This window comes from Sus scrofa, chromosome 14, assembly GCF_000003025.6.
Source record: "Sus scrofa isolate TJ Tabasco breed Duroc chromosome 14, Sscrofa11.1, whole genome shotgun sequence".
Classification (NCBI taxonomy): Eukaryota; Metazoa; Chordata; class Mammalia; order Artiodactyla; family Suidae; genus Sus; species Sus scrofa.
This window is the reverse complement of record NC_010456.5, coordinates 33,674,375-33,700,506: the sequence shown is the minus strand read 5'-3', so window position 1 is coordinate 33,700,506 and position 26,132 is coordinate 33,674,375. Positions and strand designations below refer to the sequence as shown.

Here is a 26,132-nt window from a genome sequence, read left to right as displayed (position 1 = left end):
TACTAATAATGACAATAATATTCATATTTATATTCCCAGTGAGGTTCAGCTGGGTTAGCATATTTCAATTCCCAAGCAGTCTTTCATCCAAAACCATATCTTTTTTGCTATGGGATAGTGCTTTAAAAAAAAAAAAAAAAATCCCTGGAGCCTGCCCCAATTATAAAAGGAGATAACTTGACTTCATTTAACTGCAGCCTGAGCATTTGAATTTAATTGAATGGGAAATAATTATTCCTGAAGAGTGGAGGTTTTTGAGGTTCTGTGAGGCGATAGAAGATATGTATCTCGTTACATTAGACTGGCAAATATACTTTTAATAATCAGCTGCTACTTAACATACCTTCCGCCTCCTATTTAATTTCCAGCAGGAACTACAGATACGATGTATTGGGGAGGAAGGGTGCTGAACTGCCGATTAATTATTTAAAAACTGATTTATTTACCAAGGTGAGTCATTTGCAAATTCAATAATAAATCTATTAAGGAGCAGTTAACCTCTCTAACTCTGTTTTAAATAATCAATTGGTCTTTGGGTAACGGATAGCGTCTGTCTCATTAGGTCATCATTAACTCCTTATTGAGGCATTTAATCTGAAGTGTAACCAAATCAGCCATGCAGTAGTAATTAGGTATTCGCCATGGGTCCTTCGCCCTTCAAAGAACTGGATCCTTTCCTGGCTACGCAGTCCTGGTTCAGGGCTTGGGGTACCCTGGGTCCTCTAATGCCTGATTCTCTGTTCCTCTCAGTGCTTCCCGCAGCAAAGACTTCACACCACCACCTTCCTCCCGGGGGAAGAAGAAAAAGAAGAAAGCTACCCGGAAGAAGAGAAGGAGGTGAGGGCCCCAAGGGGCATGGAAGCCGGAAGGTGGGGGAAGGGACAAAACAGGGGTAACAAGGGTTTGGGAGTCAGACAGTGACTTCCCCGAGATTCACATCCTCGCTCTGCCTCTTAACCAGCTGTGTGACCTTAGGCAAGTCTCTTCACTCTCTGAGCCTATTTCCACTTCCGTAAAATAGTGAAAATACCTCCCTTTTGGGGTTTTGTGCGAATTGGACGAGAAAATGGATGTGGAATCAGCTGTCACAGTATCTGGCACATAGTAAAGTTAATCCAAAGTGTAGTCATGACCATGAATATTTCCTTATTTACTTATTTTCGGAAAACTCTCCCATGTAATGGCTGTGATCTCCATGATCCCGTTCACCCTTGGCCCTGATCTACCAGACGAGTGTTATTATCCCCATTTTATTTTTTTTAAATTTCCAAGATTTTATTGAAATAGAATTGATACATAACATTATATTAGTTTAAGGTGCCATGATTTGATATATGTGTGTATTGCTAAATGGTTACCACAATAAGCGTAGTTGACTTATCCATCACTTCACCTAGTACAATTGTTTTTCTTTCAGTGAGGACTTTTAAGATCTAGTCTCTTAGCCACTTTCAAATACACAATACAGTATTGTTAACTATAGTCATTATGACTCACTTCTCTTACAATTATTATCTCCATTTTAGAGATGAGAAAGTAAAAGCTCAGAGAGGAGGTGATGGGACCTACAGACACACTTGATCCCAGGCTCCTCGGTTGTTTCTACCACATGCAAATGCCAAGGATAATGGACTTTTTTTTTGGCTAGCTCTTGACTCTTTGGTACCCTATAAATTTTTCCTATGTAAATTTTTTTTTGTCTTTTTTTTTTTTGGCATTTCTTGGGCCGCTCCCACGGCATGTGGAGGTTCCCAGGCTAGGGGGTCTAATCAGAGCTGTAGCCACAAGCCTATGCCAGAGCCACAGCAACGCAGGATCCGAGCCGCGTCTGCAACCTACACCACAACCCACGGCAACGCCAGATCGTCAACCCACTGAGCAAGGGCAGGGATGGAACCCGCAACCTCATGGTTCCTAGTCGGACTCGTCAACTGCTGCGCCACGACGGGAACTCCTTCCTATGTAAATTTTGCAAAGAAAAATATTCCCAAGAGTTCCCATTGTGGCTCTGTGGGTTAAGGACCCAACAGTTGTCTCTGTGAGGATGGGGGTTCAATCCCTGGCCTTGCTCAGTGGGTTAGGATCCCACATTGCCGCAAGCTGTGGTGTAGGTCAGACATGGCTCAGATTCTGTGTTGCGGTGGCTGTGGTGTAAGCCTCAGCTGCAGCTCCGATTGGACCCCTGGTCTGGGAACTTCCATATGCCGCAGGTGTGGCCCTAAAAAGAAAATACATAAATAAATATTCCCAGATTTTCTTCTAGGCTGTCAATCCCTAGACTACCAGCAGATTCAGTTCCATACCCCAAGGGGTGGTCAGAGAGATGTCGGTAGAGGGGCGAGTTGAAAATCACAGCAAACTGCAGAAGCAGTATTTGAAGCGGCCTGGAGGGGGCAGCAGAGAGCAGAGTCCCACCTGCTCTCTGCTGCCCCCTCCAGGCCTCTTCAAATACACCGGTTCCACCTCCAGGTTTTCTGGGACCTTGTTCCCTCTACACCCCATTAACCTAGTTCTAAGAGGCTCTGCCCAAAGAGGATCCAGAGGGGAATGTGAATAACTCTTGAGTTCCAGCCATTCTAGGGTGACGGGTGGCATTGGGGGAAGTGGCTTGAGCTCCTGATTTTAGGGGTGATCAGGGGAACATTTCAAAGAAGGATACCCCAGACATCAGGCTCCAGTAATTCATTCGTTCATTCATTTGTGTCTGCTGAGCACTCTTTGGGGTCAGGCACTCTGATTCCCTAAGGCAGATCATTTCCCAACTGCAGACATGTTTTATTTGACCTGCAAGGTGCTTTTTGTCTTTTTAACTGGTGGCCAATATTTAAGAACTAGGAGATTTCATATAAAAATGTTTTTCTGGCAACTTCTGTTGAAAAGGCAGGTGCTTTAGAAACCCAGGCCTACATTCCTACCTGGGACCTTCAGCTGATCTGAGGAGCAGCCACCCTCTCAGTCAGGTGCTCCCTGGTTTGTTGCAGGCCCCAACCACTCCCTACTGTATCACCCCTGCCAAATCCGTTTAAGCTAGCTGAAAGGCAGTCCTCTGTTGGCCATTGAGTTAGTGACTCCTAGTGTATTTCAACCTTGGTATTTTGTCAGTGGGAGAACTGGCGGCTTAGAGTGCGCGGTGCCATGCCCAAGGTGGCTTTGTGAATTAATGGTCAAGTCAAGATTGGAACCTGGCTCACCTGAACCTCAGCCTTGAGTCCTAGTCATGATTCCAGGGTGGGCCTGTTTCTCAGGTGCCCTGATAGTGTCCCCTGTGCTGAATATGTCCTGGCAAGATCTCCTGCAGGGGTTTGGTCTTACCAGGGAGACCACAGGGTGAGGCAGAGAAGAGACAGTTAAAGTATATGTAGCTTGAGAGAGGACAGCAGACAAAAATAAATATGGATGGCCCAACCAGGAGGGTGGCTATGGGGTGTTCCAGTGCTTGAGAGCAAGGCCCCTGGGATCCGAGAGGCTTCTGCTTGAATTTCAGCTCCTCCACTTCTTAGCTGTGTGTCTTTGGGCAAGTCCCTTCACCTCTCTGAACCTCACTTTCTTTGAGAAAGGAGGGTAGCAGTTGTCCCTACCTAAGATGTGTGTGGAAGAATTAAATGAGATAATACATATAAAATACATGGTAGGAGTTCCTGGTAGTCTAGTGATTAGGACAGAGTGATTTCACCACCGCGGCCCAGGTTCCATCCCTGGTCTGGGAACCAAGATTCCATATCAAGCTGCTGCACGCTGTGGCCAAAAACAAAACAAAACAAAAACCCACAAAAGAGGTCTTGCATTTAAAAACAAATAGAGAGGAGTTCCCGTCGTGGCGCAGTGGTTAACGAATCCGACTAGGAACCATGAGGTTGCGGGTTCGATCCCTGCCCTTGCTCAGTGGGTTAACGATCCGGCGTTGCCGTGAGCTGTGGTGTAGGTTGCAGACGAGGCTGGGATCCAGCGTTGCTGTGTCTCTGGCATAGGCTGGTGACTACAGCTCCGATTCGACCCCTAGCCTGGGAACCTCCATATGCCGTGGGAGCAGCCCAAAGAAATAGCAAAAAGACAAAAAATAAAAAAAAATAAAAAAATAAAAATAAATAGAGGAGTTCCCGTCGTGGCTCAGTGGTTAACGAATCTGACTAGGAACCATGAGGTTGCGGGTTTGGTCCCTGGCCTTGCTCAGTGGGTTAAGGATCCAGCGTTGCCGTGAGCTGTGGTGTAGGTTGCAGACGCGGCTTGGATCCCTTGTTGCTGTGGCTCTGGCATAGGCTGGTGGCTACAGCTCCGATTCGACCCCTAGCCTGGGAACCTCCATATGCCGCAGGACTGGCCCAAGAAATGGCAGAAAGACAAAAAAAATAAATAAATAAATAAATAAATAAATAAATAAATAAAAATAAATAAAAATAGAGAGTTCCCATTGTGGCTCAGTGATAATGAACCCAACTAGTATCCATGAGGTCGTGGGTTCAATTCCTGGCCTTGCTCAGCTGGTTAAAGATCCTTGCTGTGAGCTGTGGTGTAGGTCATAGACGTGGCTTGGATCCCTCATTGCTGTGGCTGTGTCTGGCAGCTGCAGCTCCTATTTGACCACTAGCTCAGGTGCCTCCATATGCCACGGGTGAGGCCCTAGAAGGCAAAAAATAATAATAATAACAATATAAAGTAATTAATTAATTAAATGAAAACCACGGTAACATTGAAAACAAATGCAGACTAATTATCCTCCTTGATGGGTATTACTGGAAGAGCTGAGGCTGTGTGTGGGGGCTGGAGAAGGGTCTGTATGAAACCAACCTTGGCCTTCCAAAGCCTCTCTCTGAAAATGCGTCTCCCCTTCATGGCAGGTCCCCATCCTATAGCCCATCGCCCGTCAAGAAAAAGAAGAAGAAAAGTTCCAAGAAACATAAGCGTCATAGGTACTGTCCTCTCTCCTTTGCCAACAGGGATGCCCCCGGTGGGTGGGGGCTGGGGTGGCAGCGGATGGCACTGGAAGGTCACATGGAAGCTTATCATTTCATTTACGTCAAATATTCCTTTATGTATTGTCATGTATTTCCATCTCGTATAAACTTGGGACTCTGGTTGCAAGGACCAGACCCACCAGTGCTAACTAGGGCCAGAGGAAGATTTGTTCTAAGGACACAGGAATATCTCAGGGACCAGCCAGGCCTCTCTAAGAGGCTGGAACTGATGAGTGGAAAGCTGACACAACCTCTGGGGGTGGGGGTGGGGGTCGTGAATCCTGCACCCCGGGCCCATCTCGCCATGCTGCAGGCCCAGCCACGAGAAAGCACTGAATCTCTGTCTTCTTCTTTAGTCCAAATTCCCAAGAGACTTTTCTGGTTGGTCTAATTATGTCCTAGAAGATGGGTCATGTGAAACATGCCATCTGGGATTGTCACCCCCCTGGACAGGAGTTAAGAGGCATTATGAACTGGACACACATTTCTAAAGGTGCTCCCTCGGGTATGTTTATGGGGAATTATTTTTCTTAAAGACAAGAAAGCTATATACCAGAGATCTCAAGTCTATGGTTCATGGGCCAAGCCATCATTTTGTAATTGAAAGATTTTGCCATCCCCAAATCAGTTTTCCAGCTCCTCTATAAAATCAGCAGCTCTCTCTTCGTTGGGCCAGTTTTCCCACAGGCAGGCTTCAGCTGGAGCTGAGGAATTGCTGTGCTTTGGGGCAGAGCAGGGGTACTCTGGTCTGCACGGTCCCCACTCAGCCAGCTCCCTCCGTCTACACACATGGTCAAAGCCTGTTTGGCCCCTTGGGGCAGGGAGTTTGATGCTGTCTTTGCAAGTTAAAATATTTGCTGTGGTTGGCTGTGGGTGACAGGGAAAGAGTGGTTTACATTTTATGTTTGCTGATCTGTATCTTCCAATTTTCCTACCTCGGTGGTGGATTACTTGTGCAATTAAACAATCACAACAGAACAAAAGGTAAGAGGTCATTTGGGTCCCCCACCCCACCCCCACATCTCACCCCAGGTTCAAAGTTGCCCCCACGTGGCTTTTCCCCATCCGGGGGTGTGAGCACAATCTCAGCCCTTGTGCCAGAGTGATTTCCACTCAGTTTTTATTGTTACTGATTCTGTTCACCACCTGCCTGATCATTCGGTGGATGCTGCGTTTGTGCTCAACACAAACCCTTTCATGAACGGCTGTTAATCTGGTGTTTGAAACCTTTCCCAACCTAGGGTCCTTTGTAGAGGCAAGGGCCTGCCCATGATTGTAGATGACTAACTTGCCACTTACCTATGCTGAGCAGTTTGTCCCAGTTGAGGGGTTGGGTGGGAAGTGGAAGCCTTTTTCTATATCTGGATCTTGGAAGCCAAGTGGCTTCTCATTCAAGGGTTTCTTCTCGTGAGAAAGAGTCTATAGGCCAGAAGGTTAGAAACAGGCTTTTTGTCTGCTGGCCCTGGCTGGCCCAGAGGATGTTGGAGGTTTCAAGGGAAGGAGGTCTGTAAAATGGGGAATTAGGGGAGCAAACGCTATTGCCGATTCTTTCCAAACCCTCATCTACTGAGCACCACTCTAATTCTAGTCCATTTTCTCTGAGTACTTGAAACAGTTGGTTAGTCTGCAGCCATATCACCCCGAATGCGCCTGATCTCATCTGAAATGTTTCGTTAACCTTTTTGGAGATGGGAGCTGGGGGTAGAGGATGCATTGAGCTGCTTCTTCTTTTTTTTTTTTTTTTCCTCCCTTCAATCACCTAACCTTCAGGGTTAAAAAAATACCCCGTTTTCCAAATCTGTTTATTGAATACCCATTGTATGTCAGGAATGAGGATTCTGGGCTCTGGGTACAGAACTGACCAGAACCTAGCCCCTGCCTCAAGTTGCTCACATTCTAGTGGGGAAAGTGGTAATCATAGTATGCAGAGGTCTGTGCTATAATGGGGCTAAGCGCAGAAGCTCACCCAGGGGAGTTCCCACTATGACATGATGAGTTAAGAATTTGGCATTGTCTCTGAGGCAGCATGAGTTCGATGCCCTGCCTGGCACAGTGGGTTAAGGATCGAGTGTTGCCACAGCTGTGGTATAGGTCACAGCTGCAGCTCTGATTTGATCCCTGGCCCAGGAAACTTCTATATGCCATAGGCACAGCCAAAACAAAACACAACAAAACAAAAAACCTTACCTAGGCCTTGAGAGGAGGCACCAAACCAGCCTGGGAGGATTAGAAAGTGATCCAAAAAGGAGACGACACCTGAGTGGAGCTCTGAGGAATGAATCAGAATTACACAGGTGAAGCTGTGTGGCCCTAGGCAACTTAACTAACTTCTCTGAGCTTCAGTGTCTTGGTCAAATGGTTGTTAGTCGTACTCCCCAGGTCTGGGGGGGAGATTGAATGAGATTGTGTGTGAGAGATGCTTAGCATGGAGCCTGGCCCCCAGTAAGAGTTCCACATATGGAAGCTGGTGTTCCCATGACGATGAAAATGATGATAATGGTGATGACGATGGATCCCCAAGTAGGGGGAGAAAAGACTAAAGTGTGACTTGGGGAGAGGACACAGGGTAGAGGCAGAGGAACTGGCTCCTGGCCCCCTCACATGGCCTTATCCAGGACAGGCTTCCTGACAAATTTGGATGAGGATTGAAGCACTGGTAGGTTTTGACCTGGAAATTCCAAATGCAAACCACTGTTTCCCATCTGATCTTCAAATCTAAAAGAGCAGGAGGATTCAGCAGGTGTCCCGGCCCCCTTGTAGCATGATCACAAATGCATTCATCCCAGGAAAAGAAACTTCAGACTCACTTATATTTATTTTCTTCCCTCCCTCTGTTCCTTTCTTCCTTCCTCCTTCCTCTCCCTCCCTTCCTCTCTCTCTTTTCCTTTTTCTCCCCCTCAATCAGGTCATTCTCCAAGAAGAGAAGGCACAGGTAAGCATCTTGCTGCCTCTGGCTGTCTCCTTGGCTTTCTGCTTTCCTAACCAGGTTTAGGCCGAGTGTGGGGTCAAGCTCCCATCACCCCCCCACCCCCTGCCGTGTTCATGCCCCCTTCACCTTCCCGGGCCTTCGTTTCCTCCAAAATGAAGGCCCATGGACTGGTTTCCCTAAAAATTGCAAGCCAGCTTGCACTTTCCTCCAGGCCAGATGGCTGCTGCTAGACCAGCTCCTACCAAATGCCCTCCCCAGTCACCCATCAAAGCCTTCCCAGATCCTAGCCGAGGGGCAGAGGCCAAGTTCTAGTGTCCTGGAAACACTGGGCGAGCACAAAAAGCTATCACCTATGGGGTGTTCACTGTTAATTAATCCTGCGTTAAGCCCTGTCCATATACATGTGTTTCATCTTCATCAATCCCCAACATGACCCTATGGAGAGGAGATCTTTATTATTTCCATTTCACAGATGAAGAAACTCAGATAGGAGGTGTGGCAGGTATGTCCGCAGACACCCAGTCAGAAAGTGGCAGAGCCAAAAATGCAAAACCAGATCTGTCAGACAAAGGGTCACCATCCCACAGTGTCTTCCTTGATAGCAATAGCCCCAACTCCAGCAGTTGGCAGAGTGTGAAGCCCTTTCATTCATTCTGTTAACATGGAGACACTGATTACCAATGTCATCCGTCCATTCAGCCCAACACCTTGAGCAGTGGCCCCATTTCAAGGTCAAGGAAACTGGGTCTTCGAGAGGACAGGTACCCTGTTGGATGTCACACAGCAACTGAGTGTCGAGCCAGGATGTGAACTTGGATCTTTCAGTGAGGTCCTCTCCTCAGCTCTTCCACTGCCCAGGCCGAGTCCCAGACAGGGAGATAAACCCCACAGCTAATGTCAAGATGTGATTTCAGTTGGAGGAAATCAGGTTTTCCCTTCCCAGGACCTGGGCCCGTGATGTGTTCCTGGTGACCCTCTGAAGCTGGTCTGACTTGAACTATCCAATAGCAGAACCCCCTCTGGGTCCTCCATTTGATTATTCTGGGACCCTGAGTCATCACTCTCCATTCTACCCACATCCTAGCACTCCGAGTTAAAAAAAACAAAAACAAAAAAACCCCAGATACTTGAATATTCATGGGCAGAACATTTCAGAATCTGCCAAGCTTGGGAGGCTTTAGAATATCTCCTTGGATGGTCTGCTCTTTTCTCTAAGAAACTGATTGAACAACAGTCAAGATGGGCCCCAGGAGCATATGGTCTGGGGCCACATTCCAGCCCCCCCGTGTCATCCTGGTCAAGTGTCTTAGCCTCTCTGAGGCTCAGTTTCTGCTGCTGTAAAATGAGTGCTTATTAAATATGCCCCTACCCATAGGCTGTAGGAGACTGAAATGAGATGGCTGACAGGAAGTATCAGCAGGTGCTTACTGGTAATAAAACCTCACAAAATGGCAGATATGATTCGCTTTACTATACCGTTATCGTTAAGCTACCAAAGCCGAGCTTGGCCTCCTCCATCCCCCTACTTCCGTCTCTACGCGGTGGTTGGTGTCTCTGGCTGAATCCACTGGGTAAAAATGTTGGCAGCAACCACTCTGGTGTTAGAAATGATCGGGGTCCATTCCCAAACTACCTGGATCCAGGGACCACCATGGGTTAAGCAGTTTAACTACTTCATTTTAACCATTTGCTGGAATTTTGCATCTTTCCACTAATAGGCTATTTCTCCTTCAGCTCCTCCAGCCCCAAAAGCAAAAGAAGGGAAGAGAAGAGGCACAAAAAACAGTAAGTAGATTCCACCTGGAACGTATGTTCCAGATGGGGAGCTGGGGACTGAAAGCCCAGAAGGGCCAGAGTGTTAAGACTTGCCAAAGAAACAGAGAAAGGGAGAGGGCGTGGGCCAGAGGGAAGGGGAAGACAGAGCTGTGTGCAGACCTGCAGCTGTGGGGCTGGCGTGCCTGAGTGCACAGGTAGCGCGTGTGCTGTGTCTGTGCATGTGTGTCTGTGGTGCATGACACCCAGCAGTGTGCACGTGTGTGCCCGGCGTGCCCATTGTGTGTGAATTCTGTGTGCCGGCGTGGGCGTTGTGTCATATTTGTACATGGATGTATACCTGTTTGTAAATATCTGTACTTTTTCCCCCGTGCAAACACTTGTGTGCAACATGGGTGCATAGTATGTGTGTGTGTGCAGTGTACATCTGTGTTCACCCGAATGCATTATGTGTGCCTGTGCTGATGTGAGCATGAGCTTGAATGTTGTGCATGCAGGTGGCCTGCCTGCTACTGTGTGATGGTCCCGTGCCCTCTGCGTGTGCATTGCTTGTTTATTACTCACAGGGAGGAGGTAGTGTGGCTTTTACCTGGGCACACGTGTGCTGTGCAAGCATGAGTGGGGACGGGGGCATGGTCGTGCGCATGCGTGTGAGTCCGGCCCTGGCCACTGGGCTCAGAGCATGGAGATAAGAGTGGAGCCCCTACCTTCCTCCTCGGGCCCCAGCTGGTTCACGGTTTATAGCAGGTAGTAGAAATTCAAATCAGCCAGCGCTGCCTGCAGAGTTCAGTTCCCAGCCAAATTAAAAGTAAATTTGGTCACAACCCACCTACTTTATACCCTTGCAAATGTTAGTGCGTGTGTTTTCCAATCAACTAATATTTTATCTCCTGCCAAGAAGCTTCTAAAGTGAGAATCAAAGGCACTGGGATGAAAGGCAGCAGGCTGCTGGGGAGGGAAAAGAGGAGGCAGAGTGCAGAGGGAGGGCGCCCGGCTCTGCTGGCACGAAGGGCCTCTTCACCCAAGGTCAGTGCAAAAGAGGGCATTTCAGGCACCACCCTGGGACCTGGGGAACACTCCAGAAGGAAGCAGTAGAGCTGTGAGTTAACTCTAGGAAGAACTTCCCCATCATCAAGCTGGTTCAATTCCAGAGGCAGTCACTGGTCAACTGTATTGGGTGTATGCTCACACTAGGCACAGACAGAGTGCCCATTCCCCGAGATATCAGCATCCAGCATCACTTGTCCAGTGGCACTGCAGTAGAGACAGTCCCTGAGCCGGGGCTGGGCCCAGACCCTAAGAGTTCTGGGAGGATCGCCAGTGTGGCACAGATCGCCTGCCAGAGGTCAGCAAGATGGCCACCCTGCCCAGCACCAAGAGCTAGATGAGTCTCAGGAATCACTAGCAGGACATGAAAAAGGTTGTGAGCGCCAAACAGCAAGAGTCAGGAAAGGGAGAAGCAAGAAAAACGAGGTGCCCCTGAGATCAAGGTGGTTATTCATACCACGACCCATGGCCAAGGCTGCTTTTAAAGAGAGGACCATCAGAGTAACTGACCTCCTCTTATTCAGCATCTCTTAGAGAGGCCCTAACAGACAGCAGACCCTGCATAGGCCCCAGGACAGAGAGTAGGCAAATATTCCTCCCAGCCTTCAGGAGCCCGCAGTGCGACAGTACACAGGGGACAGACATGGGACAAGTCACAGCACAGCAGTGGCCGATGGAAGCCCAGGGCACAGTGGGAGCCTGGGTGCTGGAAAGAGGGCTTGGGAGTGAGGGGAGGCTTCCTGTGGGAGGGGCTCCCGAGGCTGAGGGTAAGGATGGATGTACCCATTTCAGGCTGCAGGTTAGCAAGTGGTTTCAACTCTCTGCCTCAGTTTCTGCATCTGTAAAATGGGAGTAATAAGAGAATCCACCTCATAGGCTGTTATGAGGAATAGATGAGTCCATTTACAGAAAATGCTTGGAACACAGTGCCTGGCACAGTGTGTGTTGGAGACAAGCTACTTGCCATCATCACCACCATCCTTGGGACTTCGTGAACTGGGAAACTCCTGGGCCACAACATGAGCATCTGGAGGTTGCTTGAGCCTTTCAAACCAGGGCTGTAGATGCCCTGGAGAGCTAGTCAGGAGCTAGCTCCTGAAGGTCCTGGGGGTTCAAGGTCAGAGTTTGGACTTGACATGAGGATAGTGGGAGGGTTTTAAACAGAAAAGGGATATGGTCTGACAAAGACACTGCAAGAATCTCTGAGTCCTTTGTTGGGTTAACCATCGTACCTCCTGATAGAATCATCTCTAGCTCCCACTGGCTTCCTGACTTGGCCCAAACTACTGACATCCCCTGTACATCCTCAGGGACCACTGTCCCTGCTACTGCTACTTCTCAGTCATTATTTTAATTTAGAGAGAGCTGAAGTAACCTGTTATAATACCAGTTTTAGTGGCAGCAATTATTGGCACTGTCATTTTTGTTGTCAATGATGTTGGTAACTCACTCTGAAAGAGGGCTTTTGACTCCATGCTAAGAATCCAGATTTAATTTTCCAGATCTGAGGTTACAGATTGGCAGCCCAAAGGCCTAATGTATTCTGCTAATGTGTTTTGTTTGCCCCCAAACAGTGTCTTCAAAAAAAAAAAAGAGCTTCCCTATAAGATAGGAATAATTTACATAAATATCTCAATTTCTACATTTGCTTGGGAAATGAGAAGATCCAGCAGCACACCACCGAAGATCCAGGCAAAGCCACTTTCTTCAGCTGATGCCCTTCAGTTGATATTTTCCAAGTGCCTGACTGATTCACATGTTATGGTATCTGACTGGCTCAAAAAACTGTCTGAAATGGAGACTCCTGCCTTAGGCAAGAGAGAGGTGATGAGTGGAGGGGATGTTTCTGCTTCCAGCAGAGCCCCAAGAGTCAGGCTGTCTCCCCCAGAGGACCCCTTTCCGCCCACTTGCATTCAGAACAATCAGTTACACAGGCAGGAAGAGGGGTGATGTGGGGGTGGGGGTGGGGAGATACAGGACTCTGGGAGGGACAGTGACTTGGGTGCAGGAGAATAATGTGTCACAAGATCTAAATCAATCTCTCTCTCTCTCTCTCTCTCTCTCTCTCCTTTCATTCCTCCCTTGTCATCACCAACCATTCCCCACCCAAGATCAAGAAGCCGGCCCCGAAAGTCTCACCGCCACCGCCACCACCACTGCCCCTCGAGGTCCCAGAGCTCTGAATCCCGTTCCTCAAGCTGTGACAGCAGGTAACCCCTGGCCCCAAGCACCTCCCCACCCCGGTCACCACCTAGAGCCCCCTCACCATCAGCTTTGCCTCCCACTGTCCCTACTGCCAAGCTACTTTCCCTGGCAGCTGTGGTCACTTCCTCATAGAGAAAAGGCTGCAGGCCCAAGGACTTGCCGCCTCCACTTCCAGGAACACCAGTCCCAGGACTTGCTAACACACGGGTTCCTCAGGGCCCCTGGCACGGTATCCACCGCACGATCCCCTCTGCAGCCCAGCGAGATGGGCACTACTGTTATCCACATTTTAGAGATGAGGAAACTGAGGCACAGAGAGGGGAAGGAATTTTCTGGGCACCAAGCTACTAAGTGACAGAGCTCAGATTGAACTGGAAAGTCAGGCTCCACTCGGCTTTCTCATCACTAAGAGTTGTTCTAAGCACAGAGACGCCAAGCAACCTATGAAAGGTCGCACGGTGCAAAGTACATAGTTCTGAGGCCCTTCTGAAACTTGTTTCTCCTGACCTGGACCCTTTTTATGCTGACATGTTGGCTGTCCCGGCCTGAGAAGGCAGAAGAGGCTCTGGTGGGTGAGAAGAACAAGAAGAAGGGAGCAGAGCTCTATTGATGTTGATGTTTGAAATTGTTGAGGTCCCATGGGAATGTCCCCTGGAGGGTACCAGACCAGCCTCTGCATGACAGAGGCTCCTTTCCTTTCTTAAGTGCTTCTCCTGCTTGGGTACATGTTTACATCACCTGGGAAGATTTCAAAATCTCGCTATCCTGGTCCCACCCCATCCCAGTTAAATCAGAATATCCAGAGGAAGGAGGAGGAGCACAAATATTTGCCTGAAGTCTGCTCTGAACCCGGCACCATGGTACAGTTTCAAATACGTTCTCTCTCCTAATCATTCCAATAAAACCATGAGCTGGACCAGAGCCACTCCGTTTTGGCTGTGCTGCATTCGCTTTGGACGTTGTTTTAAAAGGCCAGTGCCTGGATCCTACCTCTAGATATTCTGATCTAATCTGGATGAGGCAGAGGACAGAGCAGCAGGATTTTTAAATCTCCCCAGGTGATGTGAACATGGAGCCAAGTGTGAAAACATCTGAGAAGGAGAAGCTCAGCCCATGACATCACGTAGCCTTGGTGTTCCCACTGAATAGCGATAGTGTCAAGGAGCATCACTGTCACACAGTGAGGTACTCTGTGACCCTGAGGGATGCAGACAAACACAAGAGCCTTCTGTAATCGGGTCTGAGCCTGGATGAAGCAAGAACGTTGTCCAAAATCCAACAGTGACACCAGCATCTCTCTAACCTGGAGGAGATCCAGCTGCTTCTTCAGTGACCATAGCCTTGACCTCAGTCTCATCTCCCCTCTGTCTAGGTTAAGACTTATGAAGATACCCAGTCCAAGAATGACCTCTGCTTTCTGACAGCATCCAGCCCAGAACAAACCCCCCATCCTTTAAATGCTCCCCAGAGTTCCCCACCACACGCTCATGATAGGTTCTAATACCCTGGACACAGACATCCTCCACTTCCCTGGGCGTGCGTTGCAGCATCATTGCAAAGAATGGGAACGAGGCTCGTTCAAGTACAGGGTGCTCACAGTGGCCTTGTCGGGAGGGCACTGAGGCGCTCAGCTCAGCTATGCTACTGACATGTACAGCTGAGAGACCTGTGCTTTGGTGGACAAAGGGACCCGAGCAAGGGCACGGTGACTGGCAGAACTGGGACCCTGGCGCCCAGGTCTGTGTGACCCAGCCGGAACCCCCCACCTGCAGCCTAGGCCTGGGCCGGAGGATAGTGCAGGGCTTGCTTGGAGACCCTCTGAACACTGCATTCGTCCTTCTCCGAGACTTATCTCTTTCAGAAAGAGCTTCCGCTTCAGGCCCCCACTCCAGCCCTCCTTCTGCTGTCACATCTGCGGGTGCTGCAGCCCCAGTTCCCCAGCACCTGTTGGGCTGAGTACAGGCATGGGTGCAACTGAGAGCTGACCCTCGGGTCACAGACTCAGTGGAAGAATGATACTCGGGCCCCACAGCAGAGAGGGACACTCCAGCATGAGAACCAGAGGCATTTGTTCCCACGGGGGCCCTTGTTCCGCCACGTCCAAGCTGTGTGACCTCAGGCAGGTCACTAAACCTCTTTGAGCCTCAGCTCTCTCATCTGAAGATAAAGGAATGCCTGCCTTGTCTATATGTCTTCAAGTTGTACAGGAAAAGCCTGCAGAGGGGTTTACAATGCCATGCAAATCCATAAGGTCTTATTTTTATTAGTTCTGTGACTGAGAACCAGTAGCTAATGCAGAGTCCAAATGCACCCTTTCTGAGGAGTCAGATTCCTTTGCTTTTTCCACTGCAGACCAGCAGCCAGATCTAGATCTGACAAGCCTGCAGAAGGTATCTCTGTCATTTCTGTCAAATTTTTTTTTTTTCAAAAGTTTTGGGTGACAGTCAGTAAGATGCTTCTGTGTCACAGATGGTGAAGTCACACACACAAAGACACACAGATCGACGTGGTTATATTTGTAGACAAACACATGAAAACACAGATGGACACACCCAGACGTACACCCCGTCACGTACAGACAGGCAGGCAGAAAAGACGATCACAGAGGCACACAGGATGAGTCAGAACAGGGACCTTTTCTGTCTTCATAGCTGTGTCCCTGGCCTCCTGAGCAGTGCCAGGTACATGAATAAGCATTTATCAAGTGAACAAATGAGAAGATGAATGAACGGACTAAAGCGGGAGGGAAGGATGCACAGGAAGTTCAAATAGACGCACCCAAACACACTCTCTTGTCCTCAGAGCCTGGTGGTCCTTCAGCCACCTGTCTGCCAAGCTCCCCATCCAAAGACCCTCAGGTCTCTCTCCCCTACACGCAGGCACCGCAGCCGGTCCCCCGAGGAAAGGCGGAAGTCCCACCGAAGGCACTCTCGTCGCTGCTCCAAGACCCTCTACAAGGCTAGCCCCGAGGCCCGGTCCAGCCCCCCGCCCAGCCAGCCCCTCCAGATGCTCAGCTTCCTGTCGGCCAGGGGTGTAGTAAGTATTCACACAGCCTCCTCTGTCTGTCTTGGCCGTGACACTGGGGGGAGGTGGAGGCACAAGTTCAGGGCAGTGTATGACACATTTCAATTCAGTGGCGGGCAACTACCCCCCTGGTTTCAGACCTCCTTATTGATAACTACATGGTCATTCGCCAGCCTTTGGCAGCACTCGGCTTGGGGACTTGGGGGGGAGAGGGGGAGGGGAAAAACCAAAACACCCAGGCTTTTTATTGGAAGCATTGAAAACACATACTGGTCTCCAGAGTGACATCTGCAGGAAGGCATGTGTGAGACACTGTAGGGAGGTCTTTGGGGAGGAAGGAAGGAAAAGAGGAGGGTCTTTGTTGTAACAGAGGCAGCCTAGCTTTGCAATGATGAAGTCTGAGCATCCAGGATTTGATTTCACTTGTGTAAACATGGCCTTGAACGTATGTGAGAATTTTCCTCCAAGGAGCTGATAGCACTTGACCTCTCACGTCCACATGAAGTCACAGGGAGTTGAGGACGCAGCCACCCTCACTCCTCCCTTCCACAGGTGGGACAGAAAAGCCAATGTTCAGAAAGGTTAAGGTCCAGAGGAAAGCCACAGAGCAGAGCAAGAGTGAATCCAGTTTTGCAACCCGGCATTGAATGGGATCGGAGAATGGTCCCTCAGGTCAAGAAGGAGGGGCTGGAATGTGATTTCAGGAGGTTTACTGAGTGAGGGATTTGGACTTGGATCTGGACTCAGGTCCCAGCTTGGCCACTCCTGGCTGTGTGGCTTTGAGAAAGTCACTTCACCTCTTTGAACTCAGTTTTCTCCTTGCTATGTTTGAGATCAGACTATGTCCATGTGGGCTTGTTGGGGACCTCCAACAACAGAAAGTGTTCGAAGGCCTTTTGTGGACTTTAAAGGGACAGATGCAGAAACAGGAGGAGATTCAACACTGATGTGGCCTGCACTTGCAGCTGACCACTGGGAAGGGTCCCGTCACCTCTAGCTAGGACTGAATCTGAAAACTGCAGAGAGCTGTTCCCTTAGAAAGGATGAGGTGGAAGTAGGGAGAAGCTCGGGGGTTCTTGCTGGGAGGTTTAAGAAGAGAAGGGGGTGATAAACACTGCTTGGGTCTGGCTGACACAATAGTTATTATCTGCAGTACATTCTGGGAAACTCTTTTCTACCAGCCAAGGCAGTCTATGTCACCAAGGTCTAATTTTGCCCAAATCCCCTGTGCAGCAGGAACCACCCACAAGTTATCCCAGTCCCCTCCTTTGTAGAGATACCTGCATTTGCTCAATATTTGCAGGTGAAAAATGCTCACCTGTATTCTCCCATCCATGAATATCCTATGAAAGTTCTTCCCAGTAAGGCAGAGAGTCTGGAGGCCTGGGCTCAAGGCTTGGTTTGGCTGGACAAATCCTTTTACCTCTCCCAGCCTCAGCTTCCTCAACTGGAAAATGAGCATGATTAGGCCACTTGGCTCCCGGGGGAATTGTTGCAAAAGTAGAAATAAATTTTTAAAAACAAGCAATAAGAGGTGGAAAAATGTTTTTTAAGTTAGTAAAAGCCACCCCCTCTCCCTGGTCATGGTCTTTGTGGCAGTCTACACAGCGGCCCCAACTGACCGTCATGAAAAAGTGCCATTGGGAGCAGCCGACTTGAGTTTTCCCACCTCTGGGATGGTTTCCTAATGGGTCAGTCCAAGATATTGCAAAAAAGCTGAATGTTGATCCTCACCTACCCTCCCACCCCCCAAACTGTAGTCCTCCCACACTAGCTAGTGAGGTACTAGATTGGCTCTTGGTTCTTAAAGTCTTGATGTCCCCTGTGGGCCCAGCCCCTGTTAGAAGAGCAGAAAGCTCATCCATACCTAGAAGGCAGAGGCCTTAAGAGCTCACCCAACCCAATGTCCTGATTCAAAGAGGACCTGAACTCACAGGAAAGAAATGACTTCCATGGGCTCTGGCAAGTCAGAGTTGTTAAAAATATAGGATTATGATTAGATATGCAAAGGCTGGCTCTGAACTGGGGATAGTTACTTAAACCTTTTTGAGCTCCACTTTCCTCATCTGTTAAAAAATGCAGATAATAAGTCTCTTCTGCAAAAGTCTTGTTTTGGGAACAAAAGCAAAGTAATTTTGTAAACGGTTGAGCCTAGTGCTTGGCACAGAGGTGAAACTCAGAAAATAGGAGCAGTGTTATTTTGCTGTACAACAGAAATTGACACAACATTGTAAATCAACTATACTTTAAAATTATAAGGATAGGGAGTACCCTTTATGGCTGAGCAGTAACGAACCTGACTGGTATCCCTGAGGATGCAGGTTTGATCCCTGGCCTTGCTCAGTGGGTTAAGGATCCGGCATTGCCATGGGCTGGGGTGTGGGTCACAGACACAGCTCAGATCCAGCATTGCTGTGGCCATGTTGTAGGCTGGCAGCTGCAGCTCCGATTTGACCCCTAGCCTGGGAACTTCCATGTGCTGCAGGTGTGGCCCTAAAAAGAAAAAATATATATATATGGATAAAAGCATTAAAAAAAAAAAAGACTTACCTCATGAGAGGGATGTTGGGAGGATGTAGTGACTCAATGTCAGTAAGACTTTTAGACTATAACAGGCGAGCGGTGGATGCTAGGTAACAGTTGCTGGCCATGGACAGAAGCAACAGTAGTATTAATACTGGCAATGGTAATAGCAGTAGCAACAGTAGTAGCGACACTGGTAGTAGCAGTGGAGTAAGAGTAATAGCAGAATGGCTCCAGGCCCAGGTTCGTCTGTGGATGACCTGAGACTAGAGCTAGGACCCCTGCTCACCCTGTTCTCAGTTTCCTCCCATCCTCCATGGCAGCTGCAGCCCAAATGCTTAGCCCCACCCTGCTCATGGCTGCCTGACTCCTGGGGGCATCCTCTGAGTGCTGTCCATGCTGGGTTCTCTCTCATCTTCTCCTGCACAGGCAAGGATGGAAGAGGATGCCAGGTGGGACCAAAGGTTTTCCCAAGAGTGTCAGCCCCAAGATGTTTCCAAGCTTTCTGCCTAAGAGAGTAGCAAAGTTATTGTCATTGAGTCACGTGTTCAATCACTTGCCCAAATCTACCAATTATCTACTGAGTATCTATAAAGAGTCAGCTCTGATGTGGCTCTCAGGACCCAGTGAATAACAAACAGCCTGTACCTTCTTATGAGGAAGACAGACAATGTGAAAAGTGTGAAAGACAATGCACAACAATGAATGTCGAGATAGGATGGGAGGTAAGCAGGAAGGGAAGGGCATTAGGGCCAGCATGAGGTTGGGGCAGAGGAGGTGACAACTGAGAAGCCAGCCAGTGGAAGCAGCCAGTGGAAAGGAAGACTGGAGTCAGGATGGAGATAGAATCCCAGGGCTGGAGATGGGATTGGAGGTGAACAGGAGCCAAAGAATGGGGGCTCTTCTAAGCCTCAGGCATCTCATATGCATAGCTCTTTAAAAAAATCAAGGATGGGCATATGACATCAAGATGGGCTCCTTGCATATATGAATATGAAAATATGCGTTATGTCTTGTTGAAATCCCAATTGGTGAGCTAAAGGTAATCCAAAGCTCTGGCTTTCTCAGAGCTGAAATTCAAATAAAGGGTCCCAAGGCATCAAAACCCTTTGTGCCTCATTCATTCCTTATCTATCTATGAGGGTAGATAAGGAATGAATGAGGCATTGAACCTGAGGTCTTAAACTACCCTCAGTCATCTCTGTTCAAGACATTACGGAATCAGAGAGATGAATAAACACTCTTCCTGAATTCCAGGCCTCACCATCTAGTCATCAGCAGGATAAGTAGGATTTAATACAGCAGGATGCGTTGTCACTAGAGCTGAGAATGAGCCTGTGAGTACTGTTACCTCCTCCATTGTTCAAGTACTTGCACGCCAGTTGATAAATAGAGCTTGTTACTGCCTGTCCCTCAGTCAACAAAACCACTCCTTCCCTTCCCTGGTAGCTTCTGGACCTTCTCATAGTCCAGCAGCTAAAGAGTGATACCTGACAGCCCTTCAGTGCCAAGCCCAGCTACCTTCAGATGGGGCAGTACACATACTCAAACAGTTGTTGAATATTTTGAATATCACCCCCAGAGGTGATAGAAGCAAGTACAATATGTAGGAGGACCACAGAGGAAGGACCAAGAGGTCTTGGTGTCTGAGAGGACTTTACCAATAAAGGAACATGTGAGCTGGGCTTTGAAGGGTGGATAGGAGTTCACCCACTTAAGATGGTTGATGAATAAAGAGAGGGAAATACCACTATGTGCCAGGCACTGTCACATAAGTTATAGTCTTTTTTTTCCTCATTTGATTCACAGAACAGTTCTTTGAGGTCGGGGCCATTATTATCATTATTTTTCAGAGGGGAAAACTGAGGCTCAGAGAGGTGAAGTGTCTTAGGTAAGTAGCCCACCTAGGAGGAAGGGGAGCTAATATGAACCATGGCTTGTTTCTCAGAAGTTTACTTTGCTGGCCAGAGGGACAACTGGATGATGGAGAGGTTGGTGACCCCAAGGTTTGGCAAAGTCCTTTCCTTGTAGTGTGGTGTCCTCTGTAAGTCCACCCTAACTGGAGGGGGAATGGGAAGGGGGATGATCTAGACTAATGTTAGACTAAGGAGAGGGCAGTCTCCTTTTCTCCTCCTTCTGCCTCCAGAGAGCCAACAGTTGCCCTAATCCTCGCCAACAAAAACCTGCACAGATACCACAAAAAAACAGAATGTGTGTTCTGTAAAGGAAGACCTCATCAAATTTGTGACCAGGAGGAAGCAGGAAAGGACAGTAGTAAAGACAGGAGTTTGGGGACAGATCCAGACACTCCAGAGTTCTTGATTTCATCTCCCTGGGAGTCTGTGTCATAGCCATCACTCATGCTTCCTGAGCACCTACTATGTGCCAGGTGCTAGGCTGAATTATTTTCATGTGTCACCTCATGTATTTCTTATAATAGACATTCAAGGAAGCTTCCGCTGATATCCTCATTTTCCAAGGAGGAAACTCCAGCCTAGAAGACTTGGGGAAAAGGCAGCTATTAAATGGAGAAGTTAGGATTCAAACCCAGAAAGTCTGCCCTCAGAGTCCGTGTGTTTAATTACTTGACCTCTCTTGTGTCATTTCACTTTGATGGGCCTCTGTGTCCTCTTCTGTACCCGGAACTAATAATCATACCTAATTCACAGAGTGGTCATGAGGGTGGAGTGAGGTAAGGTGTCCATTCAGTTTTTCAAGATGCATGAAGCACCTATTGTGTGCCAGGCACATGGTGAATTGCAGCAAACAAGACAGACCAGGTTTCCATCTTTATGCAGCTTCTGTTCTGTGAGAAAAATATAGCCTGATCTGATGCTTGGGACTTAACACTGTATACAGTAGTTGCTAGTGTTAGGATTTGTCATCATAACAGCCTAATTAAACTTGCTCCCAATAAACCCAGAAATGGTTTTGAAGTATCTCCAGCCTCAAAAAGCTGAATCATATCCAAGGTCTCAGGTGAACTTCAGAACAACCCCAGGAGAGTTGCAGGACAGAAGTCTGCCTCTTATTTTGCAAATGGGGGAAATGAGGCTGAGTGAACATAGGTGGATGGCCCAGCCTTCTGACCTTTGACCCAGCTTCTCACACATTCTGCAAAAGCCTTTGGGCTCTTGGGTAAACTGAGACTCGCTAGCCAATGCTATTTACTGTAGGTTAGAAGAAGAGAGGGACTAAAATGCAGAAGAAGGGGGCTTGATACTCAGAGGTTTGTGGACCAAGTTTTTTTTTAATGGAAAGTGGAACAGCATTGTCAACTTTTACTTTTACTGCAAGGGCAGAAAAAAAAAGAAAACCACCATTTTCTGTAATGAAAGGAACATTTACCATCAGAAGAGGGAGGACAGGCATGGCCTCAGAAGAAAGTATAAGCCTTTATATCACATGCATTCAGCTGAATGAAAAACTCATTCCATAGAACTTTTTTTTTTTTTTTTATCATTTCCATTTGGACTGGTGGAAAATTTGCCTAACTGGATCCATGTAGAAATTTTCAAGAATGAATGGGCCATCAAGGGGGGCTTCCAAGAAATGATGAGGCTTCAGCTGCCAGGCCCCTTCAGCTGTCTGATGGAAGGAGAGAGGAGGCCAGACCATGTCCCTGGGCCCAAGGTCAACTTCAGTGCCCAGCCCTGTGAGATCCCCACTTCCCTGGGCCCTAGTTTGTCATCTTTCCACCATCCTCAGCAGATCCCTCTCTTTCTCCATCCCCCCAACCTCCTCTCAAATGAACTCCTAACAGGTCAATGAATCCATTCTTTTGCTGTCTTCCTAATTAGTGTGCAAAGGAAGAAAAATAAACTCAATGTCTTTGTGAAACAAAAGGTTTTTTGTTTTTTTTTTTAAAGAAATAACCAAAACCCTCTAGCTAAAAGCCCTGCCATGCAATTCTACATTCACATGAGAATTTCCAGTCCCCCATATGGCAGGGAGGGAAAAAAAAAATTTATAGCCATCTCTCTCCATGGGGCCATTTGAAGCTCAGTAAATGGACTTGTTCAGTTTAATTGGAATTCTCTTCTTGATTGTATTTTTGTAACCTATTAGGCCGTGCTGCCTCTTGATCTCAGAATTCAGCTGAAATTAAATTTTGAAGTGTAAGTGAGAGGTTGTCTTTTTTTCCCCCGTTCTTGATTAAATAATGATTTGAAACAAAAACAATAAATAACAGTGCCGGCTTCCCTGGAGGGCTGAGAGAGACTCCCAGTTGAAACACCAGGAGCTGGAGTTCGTCTGGGGCGGGGGGTGTAATTACTTACTAGAAAAAAAAAAAAATCCAAGGTTGATGCAGAATGTATTAAGGAATGAGAAGAGGCCAGCTTAGGAGTCCAAGAGGAAAAGAAAATTGGAGCTTCGCATTGGAGGGTGAACAGGGAATAAAGGGAACAGAGGCGTTTGTTTTCTCCCCACGGCCATGAGTTTGGGAAAAGCACTTTGTCCCTTAAAAAAATCTGAGTTTGAGGAGTACCCATTGTGTCTCAGCAGTAAAGAACCAGACTAGTATCCATGAGGACATGGGTTCAATCCCCGGCCTCACTCAGTGGGTTAAGGATCCAGCATTCCTGTGAGCTGTGGTATAGGTCACAGATTCAGTTCATATCCTGCATTACTGTGGCATAGGCCTGTGGCTACAGCTCTGATTTGACTCCTAACCCAGGAACCTCCATAGGCCGCTGGGGCAGCCCTTTAAAAAAAAAAAAAAAAAAATCTGAAATTGGCAATCCTGACCGAGAAGGGAAGAGCTTGTGAAGAGCTTGTGATGGCTCTGGGGTCTGGATACGGCTCCTGGTTCCTTTCATTGACAAAGTCCAAGAAGGTCTGGAAAGGCAGCAGGGAGGAAAATGGAGAAGTCCATTTCCTAGTTCTGGAAGGGAGAGCTGAGCCATGCAGGAGGCACTTTGTGCTGCATTCACATAGATCCAGATATCAGCCAACACTTAGACCAGAGGGTCACCAACTGAGATGCCTCGGGGGCCAGGCAGCTCAGAGATATTAGCTGCAGGGACCCAGTTGGGCCCCATGGCCAGGAGAACTTGTGCCTGGTCAACAGGGGCAGCAATTGCTCACAAGGCCGGTGATGACCAAGCAGGAATATCAGCTCAGTCTGGCCAGATCTTCTTTTTCAACATGAACTAGAATTCGGGCTGTGATGTGAATCTGCCCCAGTCTACCAGGTTGATAGCTTGTGCAGATTTACTGTCCAACGTAAATTTGTTTGGCCCCTAAGGGGCCTAAAGAAAGCATATCTGAAACAAAGCATAACTTGGCCTATTGGTGTTGCAGGGGTGATCTGGGGTGTTGAGACAGAGGCTGGCCATTTACCCCCTCACCCTTCCTCACACACTGCCAACTGCCAGCCTCCAGGTCATGTCATCTGGCTGCCAGAGACCACTGTGCTTGGCCGTCAGGCGGTTTGGACCTACTAGAGAACTGACACCCCTGGGTACAGCCTGTAACCCATGAGTGTCAAGGAATTCATGTATAAGTATCCCAGCTCCCTTCTTGGCTGGGATGCACTCTGGAGCCAGTTCTGTACTGGTTCCCAGAGTGTTCTGCAGCCACCCGCCATGTGTGATGCCACCATAATGTAGAAGAGACGTTCAAGTCAAGGGCATCCTGACATGCAGAAGACAGAGGCCTCTGGGTTGATAACGCATATTTACCTGGCTCCTTCTCTCCCCCAGCTCTGTGCCCTACTCCCCGACAAAGGTTCCTTACCTCCCAAATAAACTTCTAGCACTCAAATTCCTGTCTCCATTGCTAGGAGAATCCATACCAAAACAGGTATTATTTCACTTGGTGATTAAGCACATCTTCCAGGGGCAGATTTTTTTTGCCAAACCCCCAAAGTAGACCTCTGTAAAGACATGAAAGGCAAGGCTGAGATGGAGGAAGGGATGAGAGTGGACCACAGAAAAAAGCCCTGGTATGAGGGTCCTAGGTCTTAGGTAGGGGTCCCGGGTACCATGAAGGCATTGTTCCTGGATCATGGTGGGTCCAGGATGACACCTCCCAGCAGGCGAATTGGAGACCGTTTTGCAGCTAAGCTGGGGATACAGGAGCAGAGAGCAGTTACGTGCACAGGAGAGAAGTTCCTAACAGAGGAAGAAGAACGCAAAGGTGACTAGGGAGAGGCCGATTATCCATAAGAGGAGACGGGGCGGGGTAAGGGGGGAGCCGTCCTGTCATATCAGTGTCCAGTGGGCAACCATTTGCATCTTCCATGACAAAGTGAGAGTGAGTATCTGACTAGGAAGGAGACCCTTAGAAATGAGAGGTGTGCACAAGAAGGAAAAGCACAGGGGCCTCTGTTTTCTGCCTGTTGGGTTGTCCTTGACTTTGAAGGTCTCTTCTGCATTATGATGGCGTCTCATACACACACACACACACACACTCCACAATATGCCCTTGCCCCCCCTCCACCCCTCAGTTGTATCTTTCCTCCTTTGTGTGTGGGGTGAATGGAGAGTTCTAGAGAAGGGGGAATCTGAAGCTAAGAGGCCATTAAACCATCCAGACATCCCTAATGAGTGTTGAAAATGTTTCTATCACCTGGAAACAGAGACAGAGCCCATCAAGACAGGGAAAGACAAACCCAGGAGAGGTCAGCTGAGGGAGGCGGGAACGAATGTCTTCAGGCCACCACCTCTCCTCCGGGCCTTCAAAGTAATCCTACAGCAGATCAAACAGAGCGAGAGTTGTGTATCCAGGAACTGCTAGGAATGTTGCCTTATGCTGCTTGTGCCCTGTACGAGGGCAGCTGGCCTTGGAGTTCAACCCCCCTGCCCTCCGTTTGTCAGGCAAGCTATGCAGACTGACATGGGGCCATCTCAGCCCAGAGAAAGGTGGATCTTTTTTCCAATTTGTCTGACCGGAGGAGGCACCATTTTTCACTTCTTGATGCGGAGGGAATGCCTTTCTAGCATCTGAACAGAGTCCCTGTAAGGGCCAGCAGCCCTTTTGTATATGAGTGGACAGACCTCAGGTTCAGGTTTTAACCTGATTTCCCAGAATAGCAGCAAGTGGAAAAGGAAATAAGGAGACACCACTACTTGTCTCACCTGGAAGGCTCCTTAGATCCAGAACTTCTCACCTTAGCCTAGAACAAGCTGTTGAGCATCTGTAGATTGAGCCCCTGTGTGTGGTTTGAGGGTCTTAGGTCTGAGGGGGGCCAGATGGGGGAGTAAAGGGCATTCCTTCTCATTGCCATGGGCCTGAACCTAAAATTTGATCCCAGAGTTTCTCTCTGGCTCAAAACCCAGCCCTGAGCCCATCTCAAGACCCCAACTTTCAGCCAAGGGTCCACCTCATTTCCTAGAACAGTGTTGAATATGACGGAGGCTAGTCCATCCTTAAAAATCTGTTAAATCTCTGGGAATTCCCATCGTGGCTTAGTGGGTTAAGAACCTGAGTAATATCCGTGAGGACGTGGGTTTGATCCCTGACCCTGCTCCACGGGTTAAGGATCTGGCGTTGCTGTGAGCTGTGTTGTAGGTCGCATACATGGCTCGGATCTGGCGTTGCTGTGGCTATGGCGTAGGTCGGCAGCTGCAGCTCCAGTCTGACCCCTAATCTGGGAACTTCCATATGCTGCAGGTGCAGCCCTAAAATGAAGAAAAAAAAAAATCCATTAAATTCCCAAAGTTGGCAGTCACCCA

General features: G+C 48.3%; 1 protein-coding gene across 2 annotated transcripts in view; it reads left to right on the top strand.

Annotated features, from left to right (window-relative positions):
• The window catches only part of SRRM4 (serine/arginine repetitive matrix 4), a 165,318-nt gene that overhangs the window by 118,353 nt on the left and 20,833 nt on the right, over positions 1 to 26,132 (top strand). For both annotated transcript variants that reach the window (XR_002338378.1, XM_021072457.1), the window contains exons 3-8: positions 751 to 837; positions 4,836 to 4,907; positions 7,858 to 7,884; positions 9,616 to 9,666; positions 12,813 to 12,911; positions 15,786 to 15,942. Coding sequence is in view for 1 of the 2 variants with exons in the window: in XM_021072457.1 (XP_020928116.1) it covers positions 751 to 837; positions 4,836 to 4,907; positions 7,858 to 7,884; positions 9,616 to 9,666; positions 12,813 to 12,911; positions 15,786 to 15,942 (493 nt within the window). In the remaining variant the exon portion in view is untranslated. The remainder of the gene's footprint in view (positions 1 to 750; positions 838 to 4,835; positions 4,908 to 7,857; positions 7,885 to 9,615; positions 9,667 to 12,812; positions 12,912 to 15,785; positions 15,943 to 26,132) is intronic.